This window comes from Cricetulus griseus, assembly GCF_003668045.3.
Source record: "Cricetulus griseus strain 17A/GY chromosome 1 unlocalized genomic scaffold, alternate assembly CriGri-PICRH-1.0 chr1_0, whole genome shotgun sequence".
Taxonomy (NCBI): domain Eukaryota; kingdom Metazoa; phylum Chordata; class Mammalia; order Rodentia; family Cricetidae; genus Cricetulus; species Cricetulus griseus.
Window position 1 is genome coordinate 58,681,157 of NW_023276806.1, and position 15,866 is coordinate 58,697,022.

At 43.1% G+C, this 15,866-nt stretch overlaps 1 protein-coding gene across 3 annotated transcripts in view; it reads left to right on the forward strand.

Moving 5' to 3' along the window:
* Nucleotides 1-15,866, forward strand: part of LOC100772072 (myomegalin) — a 172,270-nt gene that overhangs the window by 62,694 nt on the left and 93,710 nt on the right. For all 3 annotated transcript variants that reach the window (XM_035451273.1, XM_035451274.1, XM_035451270.1), the window contains exons 5-8: nt 10,431-10,507; nt 13,824-13,947; nt 14,117-14,292; nt 14,562-14,679. In XM_035451273.1, the coding sequence (XP_035307164.1) occupies nt 10,431-10,507; nt 13,824-13,947; nt 14,117-14,292; nt 14,562-14,679 (495 nt within the window). The remainder of the gene's footprint in view (nt 1-10,430; nt 10,508-13,823; nt 13,948-14,116; nt 14,293-14,561; nt 14,680-15,866) is intronic.

The window sequence follows — 15,866 nt, forward strand, 5'->3', positions numbered from 1 at the left end:
ATGGATTCAATGTAGAATGTGAGAGAAAGACAAGAATTGATGAGAACCACAGTACTTTTGGGCCAAGCAACAGAAAGGATAGGGCTGCCTTAATTGAGACAGGGAAAGTTATGTATGAAGAAGGTTTGAGGTAGAAGAGTAAGACATTCGATTTTAGAAATTTTGTGTTTGAGGTATTTGCTAGATGTTTCATGTGGCAAGCAAATGACTGTGTATGTCAGAACTTCTGGGGAAAGGGCTGGGCTAGAGACACAGATTTGAGTGGTGTCAGCATGCAGATGGTATTGGAAGCCTTGAGACTAAGTCAGATCACCAAGGGCCTGAGAGCATCTAAGGAGGAAAAGATCCAGGACTAAGCTCTAGGCCACTCACATTGATATGCTTTGAAAAAAGAGAGAAAAGCAAGCAAAAGAAGACAGAACAGGCTTAACATGGGAAGAAAGGCCAGAGGCTGGGGTCTTTGAAGCCAGATAAACTGAGAAGAGGGAGGGCTCAAAGTTTTGAAAAACTTCTGAGAGCTTGAGTGATATGACGACTAAAAATTCACCTTTGACTTTAGCACCATCTGCAATCTCTGTTAGATTCACTTTGGTGAAATAGTGAAGGCAAAAGCTTGATTTTTAGTGTGCTTAAAAATTGAGAGATGAGTCACTGGGGTAGTGAAAATGAATGATTACATTGAAGAGTTGTGTTCCAAGGAGACGGAAGAAATAGATAGTAACTGGTAAGGGTACTGAGTCATAAAAGAGCTGCTTTTAAAGATGGAAGAGTGTCCATATATCATACAGCAATTGGGCTTTTCAGTGGACAGTGAAATACTGATGAACAAGAAAGGAAAGACTTCCTGGGTGATGTTTGGAAGAGGATCTGTGGTCAGAGAAAGAGTGTTTGAGAGCTGGAGGAACTTGCCCAAGAGTCAGGGAAGAAATGACTCTTATTTGTTCCTCCAAATACATTTTCAAGCATACTCCTGAAGTGAGTTATCCCTCTCTGAGGGTTCTTTTGTGTGGAAACATCCTTGTTCCTATCTGGAACACCTGCTCTCTGCATGTATAAATCATACCCATCTTTCAGAGTCCAGCCATCCAGACTGCACCTGCCTGGGTGGGCCTTTCCTCATCACCACAGCCCCAAACCTTGTCTCTCTACCTATTTTCCTCAACTCATTGCAGTTCAGAATAAGTATCTGGCACAGATCATGTAATCTCTATCTGGCAACTTCGTTATGTATATGCTTCTTAAATATCCCCATAGATTACGCTTTGTGGGCTAGGTCAACACCAAGTATCCTCCATAGCTTTTAACATAAATATGTTACTGAGCTTATAAACAGAAATCCAGGATTTTGTGTGGCTTGGCTACCAAAGCCCGGTAAGCTGCAGGTGAGGTGGTTGAGAAGCTGTTTTCTCTGTCCTTTGTCATTTCCTCCAGACACCCAGCTGCCTGGTGAAGGCCTGTTGAACCTGACTCCTCTGGAATTGTGCAGAGAGAGGCTGGTAGATTTAGGAAGCACATAACTTGAGAAAAGGACCAACTAGCGAGTGGAAATCCTTGGTGTACACTTTGAGCAACATCCACTCACTTGGTAGACATGTAAGCATCTTCTATAGGTAGGATGTGCTAGCCATGCCATGTCTACACTAACTTGCAGCTCAGTGTCCAAACACCGAGTGGAACTGTGTCACCCACCTCTCCACTGTCATTCGGTGGTTCCTCTACTGTGATGGTTAAAAGGAACTTACTGTTAAGGCCTGGTATAGGTTGGGCTTGAGACAGGGACTAGAACAATGTTACCATTTGGATTGGGGGCTGCAATTGTAGACACTGGAACTCTCCCACGTTTAACCTATTTTGTGATGCAGAGACAGGCAGATGGGACAGGACTCTTTGGGCAGAGGATAAGTAACTGGCTTGTAAGATGGGAGCATTCGTTCATTTATTTATTTTTCACCAAATACTTAATAATAAGTATTAAGTGCTTAATACGTTACATCTAGTAACTGTTTCTGATGTGATTAGACCACAGGATGAACCAAGGCACCAAACATGGTCTCTCAAAATTTACTTACAGTGTGAGGAAGTGTAGCACAAGCCAAGTCGCACATGCCATTTAAAATTCTCTGGTGACCACTTAAAAAAAAAAAAATGAACAGAACCATGCTAAAAAAAATCGATGGCAATAATGCATTTAAAACATTGTAATTTCAACATGAAAACAAAAGTACAGAAATTCTTAAAATTTTTAAGATTTTGAATATTCTTTTTTTGATAGTCAATATTAAAAACCCACTGTGAGCCTGGTGGTAGTGGTGCATGCCTTTAATCCCAGCACTCGGGAGGCAGAGGCAGGTGGATCTCTGTGAGTTCAAGGCCAGCAAGGTCTACAAAGCTACACAGAGAAACCCTGCCTCGAAAAATCAAAAAACAAAAACCCAAAAAGCAAGCAAACAAACAAAACCACTGTGAACTGTCCCTGGAATATCCATGGTGCATTCAGTTCAGGCTGTACTAGTTACATCTCCAGGGTTCAGTAGCTGTGGGTGGCCTGTGCCTGCCATCCTAAATGGCACAACTGTGTTGTTTGTAGGGTAAATACTGTCCCAGGTTTCCAGGACAGGTCTAAGTTCAGCCAGTGGCCTGATGGTCATAGGATCGCTTTAGCCCAGACCAGGCTTTCAAAGCAAGACATTAGAGTCCAGTACTAGATCATGTTAGATGCCAAGATTTTAAACATATTCTGTATAAATATCTACCAATTTGTTTATGTTTGGGATGTTTTGTTTTTTGAGGCAGGGTCTTACTACGTAGCCCTGGCTAGCATGAAACTCATTATGTAGACAAACCAGCCTTGAATTCACAGAGATCTGTCTGCCTCTGTTTTCTGAGTGCTGAGATTAAAGGTGTGTGACACCTCGCCCAGCTTTTAATAGTCATTATACTCCATATAAGTCCTGTAACTGCTACCTAAGGAGTAATGAGGAAAAACAAAGAGTGATTCCTGTGAAATGTAGTTCTTAAACAGCTGAGAAAAATATCATTTGGAACAAACCTTTTATCTCCTACTATGGGGCTGGGTTCCTGTCTCCCACAAAGTATCCTGGGGTATTGCAGGGGCTCCAGCCTCACCCTGGGCTCTTACCAGGAGCCTGCAAGTTACTAAATTAAGCCCAGCCAGGCCTATTTGTGAACACAGACTCCAGCCAAGTCAGAGGGATTTGTCCAGCTAAGGAATGTCCTGGGGAGGGAGAGGCTCTCTGAGATCATTGGTATTTATGTGTATGTCTTCTCACTTGTCAGCTCGGTTGGGCCGGATCAACAAAGGCTCCCGGACCCAACTGAGAGGCAAACAAAGTGGCCAGAGAAAATGACTAGCTTATGACACACCAAGGTTTAATTGGAGGTCAGTGTGAAAAAGACAGTGTGTGTGTTGGGACTTCTGTGCTCAGAGTAAGTAAAATAGCCAGCACACCCCACTTTCCCCCTCATTTATCCTTCTCTAAAAGTAGCCTTCATGTTTTAGGGCATCGTTATCTCACACCAAAACTGAATAGGAGACTCAAAGATCTCCTGTATACTCTTTGCCCCATCAAATTCCAAATACGCCTCAATTTATTTATTTTTTATTGGATTTCTAAACTGAGTGTTGATTGGAATTGGCTCTTTCACCTGTGACTCACGCATCTGACTACTTGTGGAAATTACATTTATTGAATACCTCCAATATGTCAATGTTTTAGTTTCATCTTATTGAATTGTGTGCTTAATTGATACACCTGGAATTAAAACACGAGGGAACTGTACTGAGTTTGCTGAAATGATCTCTAGGATAGAGAGGATGAGCTCCCTGTGAAAAAAAATGGTTGAATTGTCGTTTTTCCTGCGGTTCTGAGTAGTAGAATGTGTGAGAGCGGATATTTACACCACGGCCGGTCGCCATCTCACCATGCCGCTACCTCAGCACTGGAGTCTCAGCTCCCCTTGATGGTGCTGGAGTTCACATTTCTATCCTGAAGTAGAGCTGGGGTGCTGGGAAGGAGAGCGGCCGGGGCATGACATGTCGTCTGCGGGTTTAGTGGCATCTCTTTGGAGGATGAAGTCAGGAGTCACATGTTGAATTCACAATAATTTGTGTGTCTGCTGCTATTTATATCTGACACCTGTGCACATTTCTACATGGTTATCTGATCCTGGGTTACTGCAGGCTCATTATTTCTCTGGCTTATTGAATTCTGCTATAAATCAAGCATTTAATTGATTAGATGTATGCTATAAATCCTCTGGGGTCTGTGACTGACTTGGTATTTCCAAAAGCTGTTGGAGTGCCTTGCCTGTATGGTGGATGCTTATTAAGTCTTTGGTTGGGGAGCAAAATAAGCAAATGCTGCCATCTCCAAATCAGCTTCCTCACCCTCTGCCTAAAGAGGACCTTTTCTCTGTCTTCTGTCTCCCAGTCTCCCCCGCCCCACATATATGTATGCTCTCACACACTCACACACCATCTCTAGCCAAGCTTGCCTAAATCTCAGAATGTCAGGGCACTCAGATGTAGCCATCTGTGTTTGTCTAATCAAAAGAACAAGTCGGCATGGCTTTAGGACCCGATGAAGAAGTGACGTAGGTTGAGCTTGAGACTGTGCCCTGAACAAAGTGTCATAGTTCAGATATAGGGCTTGCTGCTGTAGAAACCAAACTTTTCCACTTGTTTTTTTCCATCTCCTCGGGAGACTGGGTATTCAAGCTGGCTCTGGCAGGGCACCACCCTGGCATTGCACAGTCTGACGGTGGCTGAAGACACTGCCCCGTTGTCCCTTTCCTGGCAATGAAGGACACATGTCCTACATTGGAGTAACTTCTGTGCCTAATTTGGGCCTTAGCTGTGCAACTGAATGATGGTGAGCATAGACTCTGTGGAACAGCAGGAGCTTTACTTCGGAAATGAAGCCTTCCATGCTGGTAAAGTCGAAAGACTTCATGTTTTGCACATGAACCCTGCTGGCTAGATAGATGTCTCACGCTCACATAGGACACTGGCAGGATTATGATTTTTTAGGCAAGGGGGAAAGGTCCCAATTTGAATGAATCACATATTTACAAGCAAAACATTGGGAAGAGTACTCCAACATCACAGTGTTAATTACACAGCTAGATGTCTGCACCCACTAGTGTTCTCCAATTCTATTTTTGCTTTGAAATTTTGTGAATAGAAGGAAGTTTTATTTATAAAAGAATTCCTTCAGAAACTGCTAAAGTGGTTTGTAGGGATCATACAAGCACCACCACCTTGTACCTTAGCCAGGATGGAATTCCTTATGAAAACACTGCATGCTCTACTACGCTCTGCAGAGGTGTGATATTACCCTAGTGCCATCAAAGAAGCCTGTGTGCTTGCAGCACTTTTTTACTTCTCTTTTCTGGGAAGGGTGTGAAGCTAATGCATTAATACCTACTTCCCACTGGGGTGGCTAGAACTGTGGGAGGTTCTCACAAAAACCTTGAATTCTTCTTCCTGCTAAGCTAGTTCTTTTTGAGTTTCTATAATTTACTGGGTTGATAGGGGTGGGACTTGGATACATTTATTTTTGTCCTAAATTAAGGCTCATTTGTAGCAGGCCTGCTTCTCTCTGGCTTCTCCTGTTTCCAAACATGCAGTGGTTCCCTAAAGGCTGACCCTGGCTTGCCCCTTACTGCACAGAGAACTCTCTGAGGATTGCACTCACTGATTTTATCATACAGATTGACATGCTGTCAAGTGTTCTCCCTCCCTCCCTCTCTCTCTGTCTCTCTCTCTCTCTCTGTATATGTATGCGTATATCTGTGTATATGTATACATATGTGTATACACAACACATATATGTACACACACACACACATATGTGACATAAGACATGGTCCCTATATTTAGAAGCTGGCAGATTATCAAAACACACACACACACACACATACACAAATGTAGGACATTGCAGTTTAATGCCCAAACAAAAATGTAATTAAAGACAGTTGACAAAATTTCTTAAGTATTCATTCCCTAAACTTACATGGAGAGATACCAAGGGCAAAGTGTGTCTGTTAAAACCTAGAGGGAGAGGCAGATGTTTAAAATAACTGATTCGAGAAAGAGTGAGGTGGGCACATGCTAGAAACAGGCGTTGGAAGGCCACATGTCCTGGCTTGCTTGAGAGAGTCCTGACTTTCACCTGTTGCCCAAATGTCCTAATGGCACCACCCTCGATGTGGATGTTTAATTAGACTCATCTTGCACTGCAGAAAGTTTCCTGGACAGGAGAAAGCTTGAGGTGAATCCCAGTGACTGTCAGGTTTAGTAGAGAAGACACCACAGGCCATGAGTGGCTCAGGCAGAGCCTTGGTGGCATTCAAGGACAGTTGCATGATTGGTTTCACAATCAGTAGGAGTCCTCGTGTTTGGAGAGGGCAACACCACTGAGCATGGAGGGGTCTTGGGACTGTGTCTCCATCAACTATTATCATCTCTCAGAACTCCTCTGCTCAGAAAAATGTGCTGCCAGACCCTGACTTTATGGGAAATTCTAAATGCACAAAGATAAAGAGACTAGTATTTTCTGTGTCCCTGTCTGTCGAGGACTGGTGTTTGTGGGGTTGCAGTCGGGACCAGCTAATCAGTCCTGAATGCTCCTCAGCTTATTCATCCACCATCTTAAGTAATCAACCAAAGGTGGGGACAGTGGCAGAAGACTTCTAGTATCGTGTATAAAGGGCAAATAGCAATTACTTCCCTTAATCCGAAAGACACTCTGTAGCTGCACGTACACTTGTCCTTCAGGCTCTTCATAGCTGCACGTATCACCTAGCCTTCAGGGTGAGATTAAACCTGCCTAGGCCCAAGTCTATTGTTATTTAGACAGGAGACATTCACCATCACCGAGGCCAGGGCTCCTCTTAAGGAGCTCTCTGAATTGAATGGATTTCCATATATGGGTCCCCACACCTGTCCCATGTCCCAGGGACCATGTCCCCAGCTTCAGCAGTTCCTAATGGACCTGTTCTTCTGGTTGATTTCACTGCAATGCTCTTCCTTCTCCTGGTTTCAACTTCTTAAGCAACTCTTAGACATCATATGGCCTTGCCTGACAACAGGTCCTAACAGACCTCAGATAAGTTCTTTCTTTAAAACTAAAGCTCTGAGGCAGGTGGATCTCTGTGAGTTCGAGGTCAGTCTGGTCTCCAGAGCGAGTGCCAGGATAGGCTCCAAAGCTACACAGAGAAACCCTGTCTCGAAAAACCAAAACCAAAACAAAACAAAACAAAAAATCAAAAAACTTAAGCTCTGAAACGTTACTATACACAGTTTGAAAAGTGCTTCTTTAACACCAGCTGATATCCCATTCATAGTCAATTTTCCCTGTCAGATGCTCATGGTCAGACCTCCAGACCTTAGGTACAATTACAGGAAAAGAAACTATCCAATTATTATACCACATTTGTAAGGGAAAGAAGGCTTTGCTTGCAGATCACCAGGGAGAACAAAGACAAGGAAGCATGGATAGAAAAATATATGGGAACATAACATACCTGTACATCTTAAGAAATAATACCTCCCCAAGTCCTTGTGGGGAAGCAGCTGCCAGGAAGATCATTTCTCTCAGTCCATCTTTCCATCAGCCTCTTGCTAGCTTGCTCATTTGTTGGATTTATCCTGCCTTGAATTGTATTGGGAAAACATTTTTAAAATAGTATTTTTAAGAGAGGTAACCATGTTGGGAATTATATGAGGAATTGATCCATTCGGAGTTAAGATGGAAGACTTGGAAAGAGTGAGCAGGCCACTCTGCTGTTTCTTTTTAACGTAGTCCTAGTCAAAGTTGGAAGGAAATGCAGGTGGGGAAATTGTTTTTGCAGAGTGCTGTGTTTAATGAGGATTGCTGTGGAGACTCTGGCCCTTGTTTTCATCTAACACTGCATGCTGCAACAAACATCAGTAAAGTCTGGTCAGTTGCTAAGACTGCCAGCCTTGGCTTCTGATTCTAAATGCTGGCGTTGTGATGGAGCCTAATGCCTGTCTCATTTAACTTAAGCTTCAGCACTGAAATTTTCCCTTCAGTTAATAGGGTGGATACACAGCAAAGGAGGTGACCCCTTTCTTCCATATATAAATTACCCTAGATCTCTTAGTGCAACGCTGCTGATATGACAAACAAATGTAGTCTGGGACCGACTTAAGCTATACTTTGAACTTACACAGAAACACTTACTTGTGGGTGTAGACAAATATGCTAAACTGTGCCATCAATTATGGGAGATTCATAATTCTACACCCCCACCTTGCCCCCCACAACCCCATATCCCCACCTGCCACCCCCTTTTCATTTCTCTTCACTACTTATCTCAACAGACTGAAGTGGAGAGTTTTCAGGTTGGGAATGCATGCTCAGGTGCTGGGATATTCTGCTTTTAGTGTAATCATTTCCTTTCTATGATAAGAGTGTTAGTCTAATGTGTGATCGCATCTCATAACTTCAGCTATCTCAGATGGGGAAAACTATCACTGATATTGTCAGTAACAGCCAATGTTTTTGAATGTTGTACACACACGCGTGTGCGCGCGCGCACACACACACACACACACACACACACACACACACACACACACACACACACACACACATTTTCCTAAATACATAAATACAATCTATTCAGTCTATATAATGTTTCTTGTAAGTGTATTTTTAGGTATTGGGGAACCAATTGCTGTGCTCTTCTCTGGGGAAAACTATTTCTCCTGCTCTCTGCATTCCTTAGTTGTCTGTAGCTCTTTGTATAGGGTTGAGGCCTGTGGTCTTTCCTCCACCCACATTACCATGTCTAGTGTTGTCCTTCTTGGGCTCGTGTTAGGCATTCATGCTGGTGAGACTTTACTGGTGAGTCTTTGATTGCCACTGGTGCCCCTCCAGTCTTCTTCCCATGGCTTCACAAACCAGTTGTATCCTTCCTTCCTTCTTTCCTTCCTTTCTTTTGTGTATTTCACATGTGTATACATAGGTGTGACATATGTATACATATTATGTGGGAAAACATGCCTCATAAGGAAGCCAAAGGAAGATGTTTGGTGTCTGCTCTATCACTCTATATTTTATTCCCTGGAGCAGGATCTCTCATGGAACCTGGATCTGCTAGATTGACAGCTACCAAGTTCCAAGATTTTGATGTCTCCACTCCTTACCGTCCTTCAGATCCCTTCACCCCAGTTCCCACATGCCGGGGCCACAAGCACACACATCAGCTAACTCACATGGGTGCTGGGGATCCGATCCTAAGTACTCACGCTTGTACAGTAGGCACTGTTAGCAACTAAGCCACCTCCTGACTCCTCGAATGTTGTCCGTATCGATTTCCCATTCCTCATATACTGCAGGCTGTTTAATCTGCAGGGCATATACTGTGCAAACATCACTAAATCTTTGTTCATACTTTACAGGCATGCCTTTATTTCCTTTTTCTGTTTGCTAAAATCTTACTTGTTGCTGACTTATCCCAATAAGAATTGTTTCCTACGTATATCTGCCACCAAAGACCACTTAATATATAAAAGTCCAGTTTCATAATAAAATTTATGATATTGTTTTTAACACACACACACACACACACACACACACACACACACACTTTCCTTAAACAAATAAATCCAGGGCTGGGAAGACAGCTCAGACAGGAAGGTACTTGTCAGGTAGGCATGAAGGCCTGAGTTTGATAGACAGCACATATGCCCCAAAATAAAATAAAATAGAAAAGCCAGGTGTGGTAGCTTGCACTGGTAATCCCAGGGAAAAGCTGGGTGTGGTCGTTTACACTGATAAGTCCGGTGCTGGAGAGACTGAGACAGATGCTTTTCTGGAGCTCTCTGGCTACACAACCTTGCCTAACCTAGAAGAGAGTTCCAAAGTAGTAAGAAGCTTTACCTTAAAGGAGGTGGATGGCTCCTGAGGAATGGCACTTGGTACCCTCTGACCTCTCCATGCACACACACCTGCACATATCCATGCTCCCACCCACAGGAACACGCACACACAAATAATTAACACCCTACATATTTTAAAACACACAGTAGCATACAGTAGTAGGAAACTTCTGTTATGCTGTGTGTGTGTGTGTGTGTGTGTGTGTGTGTGTGTGTGTGTGTGTGTGTGTGTGTCCTCTAATGCTGTGGAGAGCTGTGGTCCAGGGCATCAGTGATATCCAGAGGCAGTGACTGACAGGTAGGAAGCATGAATAGCAGTACAGGGGAAGTCTTGGGACTGGAGAACTTGTTCACTGATCCATCTGGATCTCCATATATGCTGGGGGTTCTAAAAAGGACTGAGATGAGCTGAAAGGCTGTGGACCAGAGCCGAAGTCAAATAGGAGTCAGGATAGAGTAGCCGAAAGCTACTGATGGTTACTATCCGTGTGCTTTTCAGAACATCGAGCTGAAGGTTGAAGTGGAGAGCCTGAAACGAGAACTCCAGGACAGGAAGCAGCATCTGGATAAGTCATGGTGAGTTGCAGGTTGAGTGCTGTGCAGAGCAGTGTGTTCACATGAGCTCCGTCCTGCCCCAGACTCACTCACTGGAGAGGAGCAGATTCAGAGGATAAGTCCTGGACCTTACCCTTCACATTTGAATGTGGGGTCTGCTTTGGGATGTGAAGCCATGGATTTCATGTTTCCTTGGATGCATCTGCTACTTGGTCAGATACGCTTTGCCGTGGGTGGGTAAATCTCCCAGACCTAAGACTGCAAATTTCCTGTTAAATAGGAAAGAACTAATCAGGAGGCAGTGAATGCTGAATATTTGCAAATAACATTTATCAGGAATGATCAGTCAGTCTAAAACAAAATCAAGAGCTGGCATAATGTTCAGGGAAATGGTCATTCTCATGTTCTTATGGTGAAAGTGGGGATTATGGCATCATTTTTGGTATGGTTTATTGATTTTTTTAATGTAAAAGAAATCAGATAACCCCTAGAGGAACTCTATTCCCCATAAGCCAAGAATACTTCTGTATCATTCTTTGTAATGGCAGAAAACTTGAAGCAACTGTCCACAAATTAGCCAATGGCTGAACATATTTCAGTATGTCTTCCCTGTGGCTTATTCCGGCAGTTGTTAAAAAGAATGAATTCTGTATTGTTCTGGCAGAAAGCCCTTGCTAGGGTAAGTAAAGAGGAAAAGTGCTGAGCGATGTTCACAGTACAAGTCTTGTGGGGTAAACATGTGTGTTCTAGTTTTGTGTCCTGTCTCTGTGATAAATCACTGACAAAACCAACTTGGATTAGAAAGAATGTGTTTCATCCAGCAACAGTTATCACTGGAGGAAGTAAGGTAGGAACTGAGGAGACCACAGAAGAATGCTGCTCACTGGCTTGCCTAGCTAACTTCCTTATATAACCCAGGACCACTTACTGGGGGATAACCCTGTCCACCTCTTACATCAATTAGCAAAGAAGAAAATGCTCCTAAAGATACATCTACAGGCTGATCCAATGGAGAAAATTCCTCAGTTGAAATTCACTCTTCCCAGGTGTGTCAAGTTGACAACTGAAGCCAACTATGACAGTATAGTTGTTTTATTATGCATGGAAAACAATAAGCAAGCCGGAAGGGTTGCTACCAAACTCTCATAAACCACTTTCATTAGGGGAGTAAAGTGAGGGTCTAGTGGTAAGAAAACTTCATATATATATATATATATATATATATATATATATATATATATATATATATACACTTTTGTCAGGATGGTTATACTACACAGGTACCATGGTACACACCCGCCAGCCTAATTCTAGGATTGCTGAAGCCGAAGGATTGGAAGTCTAAGGCCAGCAAGACTGTGTAGCAAAGTCATATTGAGGTAGACTATGCCATGAAACTTTGTCTCAATAAATGGAAAGAAAGTTAATTTTGTAATGTGTGGTTTCTGTCATTGTTTAAAAAACAATTTTAAATGATAGTTGTTATGTCACACAATATATTGGTGTGATCCAAATATGTTCAATATGATCTGATATTTCTTTTGTATCTATAGCATGTCTTGGGTTTTAGGATACTAATTAGATCAGAATTCTGAAAGTCATATTCAGGGTACATGCAAGATGTTGGCTGTAGCATGAATAATAAAAACCCAAAGACAGATATTGAGGTTCAAGCTGAAGATGAGAGAAGCAAAGCAGCCAAGCCACCAGAGATCTCTTTCTTTTACTGAGTCTGGGGAGATCCTGTCCTCAACTTGGCTGGAGACTAATTGCCCAAGACTGAATGCCTAATACTGAATGCCTGCTCTGAGACCCCGTTCCTGTCTTATACACCTCTCTAGTCCTGGGATTAAACTTGTGCACCACCACCACCCAGTTTCTATGGCTAATTAGTGTGGCTGCTGGGACTGAAGGTGTGTACCACCATTGCCTGGCCTCTACAACTGTAGCTAGCTTTGCATTCAGATCTCCAGGCAAGCTTTATTAGATCATAAACAATATATCACCACAGTTGGCATTACTAAATAACAAAGCAATAAATAAAAGAATTTTCTTATTAGGGTTCAGTCCTCAGTGGTATCCATTAAGAAAACTTTCCTGTTATTAAAGGCTCTAGAAAACTTGTAATAACAATAGAGCAATGCATTTTGAGAGTTCTGTAATACTTAAAAATTGTTTATATAATTTTTATATCTACTTTGATAAAAGTGACATGCTTTTCTAAAATAAGAAAAACAGGGATATAGGGAGTTGAATTTGTCTCAGGATGATGGAAATGTCCCCCATTCTCTAAAGCTCCTAGTTCTAAACAATCAGGCAAATTTCTGAAGGGATGTGGAGCTAAAGGAGAATCTTATTCCCAAAAGTTGCCATTGTTGGATGCTTGGGTTATTTCTTTGATTTGGGGGGGCTATCCTCTGGGATGATGCTGATTAGCACCCATTATAAACCAAGGAAGTCTATAATCTCTGGGAACATCCAGTCCATCTCCACAGAGACAACTTCCTGGTCCAAATATTAAAGTGCACCAGACTTGGTGGTTTATGAGCCTATGATTTAATGCAGTTCTTCATTCTGAGAACAAGAAGATGGTCATGGTTCTCGAAAATGGCTTAAAACACAAACAAAACCTAACCGGAATTAAGATAACTCAGCACCTGATCCGGGCCCCCAAACTTCTAATCCTCAGATATCCAAGGACAGCTGTTGTTCACTATAAATAAGCTGGTGATACCTTAACCCCTTCATGCGAGTGCCTGGACAGTCATTCCTAGGGATTTCAGAGAAGTCATACACAGCCAAATCCAGAGTGTATGCAGACTAAATATCTGCTCTCTGGCTGGGATTTTAAACACTCAATAGAACTCTGTAGAGGTGTCCAGACTGGATAGGTCCTATGTGTATTCCTGGGTGTAAAGGAGGGCATTTCTGTGGCTGCCCAAATGGATATCGTGTCCTGACAACCTAAATGGAATGAATATTTAAAGCCAAAACAGCAAGGAAGTAGGCTGCTAGCAAACCCCTCTAGGCGAGCCCTTTAAACGGGAAAGTCCATGGGTGTGATCATAGCTGCTGACTCTCTTGCCTTCACCACGGGCTTCTCCTCTTGAAGCTGTTGCAATCATGGCAGTCTCAGGGCAGCAGACCTGCTTGCCAAGGAACAAGGAAGCTAGAGGTCCTAAAGAGTCATTTGAAAAAGCTGGACAGTGGGCTCTGGGAGCAACGCCTTAGCACTGCTTCACTTTCTCCTCTCCGTGTGAGTGAACGGCTGGAGCAATCTGAGTCTGCTCATGACGCTGGGTGTCTGCTCTAGTTAGCAAATGCTATGTGATTTCAGGGCCGACTTGGAGGATCTCAACAGCCAGAACACAGCAGAGCTCCACAGTCAGGTTGAGGAGCGGCAGCAGGAGACGGAACATGTTTATGAGCTCCTAGAGAACAAGATCCAGCTACTGCAGGAGGTGAGGAATGCCCACAGTAACCAGGGCAAGTGGTTCCCCAAAGCCTCTTCCGGGCCACCCTAAATTCTGTCCTCTCTGCTCTCCTGTACTTCTCTCTTCCATCAAGTTTCTCTGTATCTTAGAGCTCCTGACCTGGATGGGACTAGACCACCTTTCCTGCTTTTCACAGGAATCCAGGCTAGCAAAGAATGAAGCCACAGGGACGGCAGCTCTGGTGGAGGTGGAGAAGGGGTGTAACCTGGAGCTCTCGGAGAAGCTGAAGGATGCTGTCAAGGAAGAGGAAGATGTACCGAGAGACCAGATGAAGCCTGACCAATACTCGGAAGCCCTGGCCCAGAGGGACAGGTGGGTATCTTTGGTGTTCTTTTTCGTGTTCCCCAGGAGAGTACACCATAGGCACACTGTTCCACTTTAAGTACTGATAGCGGGATTTTTCGCCTTGTCTAAGATGTCATGTTCTTCTGGACCAGATTTCTTCTTAAGGTTGCCTCTTCAATGGCATCCAGTAAGGAAGCTCACTGGTTGTGTGAGAAGCCTAAGTAGAAACAGATAAATAATGTTGAATGATTGAGTGAATAAAGAGATTCCTTCTGTTTTTCTTTTTTTTGGTCCAGGAGAATTGAAGAGCTGAGGCAGAGCTTGGCTGCCCAGGAGGGGCTTGTGGACCAGCTGTCTCAAGAGAAACAACAACTGCTACATCTGCTGGAGGAGCCATCAAGCATGGAGGTGCAGGTGAGTCCCAGGCTGGGTGGCCTCGGCACCAGATTCCTACTTCCTTGAGCTCTTGTTTCTGATTGGTGTACCACAAATCCCTACACACTTCATAGCTCACTGCACAATATATCTTTATTATGCAAGGGTTTGTGTCCCAAACCCAGATGAGGTTCTAATGGGTCGCAGTTTAAGGTCTTGTGGATCTGAAATCCAGAAATGCACTAGGTTTCTTACCTGGAGGAGGACATTGGAAAGGATCGTATCCAAGTCCCATGCATCGCTGGCAGAATTGATTTCTGTAAGGTAGTAGAAGTCATTATCTCCTTGCCTCTCTTTTCGGGGGCTCGCCTGACTATGATAGGCCCACTGTTTGGTTCATTTAAAGTTAACTGTTTATGGGGTTGGAGAGACTGTTCAGCAGTTAAGAACGCATACTGAGCTGGGTGTTGATGATGCATGTCTTTAATCCCAGCATTCAGGAGGCAGAGACAAGTGGATATGTGTGAGTTTGAAGCCAGGCTGGTCTATGACCAAGTTCCAGGACAGGCTCCTAAGCTACAGAGAAACCCTGTTTTGAAAAAACAAAAACAAAAAAGAGTGCACACTGCTCTTTAAACTATAGTTTGGTTCCCAGCACCATGTCAAGCAATGTACAAGCACCCGTAAGTCCAGCTTCAGGGAAATCTCACTCCTTTGGACTCTATAGGCACTTGCATGAACATGCTCAGATCCACACACAGATTCACACACTCAGATTCACACACACACACACACACACACACACACACACACACACACACACACAAATTAAAAATCAATAAATATTTTTAAAGCCAACTGATTAGGAATCGTAGTTATATCTGGAAATTCTAGTCACTTTTTTCATAGACTTAGCACAGTTGTGCAGTGATGTTCCATCATGCTTGTCACGCAGTATTATTTAGAAACAAATCTTTATAACATTCCAAGTGGGTGGATATTACACCAGGGTATAGGTAGATACCAAAGAATTATATGACCAGCCTTAGAATTCTCCCAGCAATACTGAGTGATTTACAACTACAAACAATGTTCTTTGCAAATTAGCTTTGTTATAAAAGACTTTGCAAATAAATAAAAACATTGTACATGAAAATTAACAAGACTCCAAGTGTACACAACTTAGTGAAAATATATGTAGTTAGAATTGGCGTTCACAGTTGAAG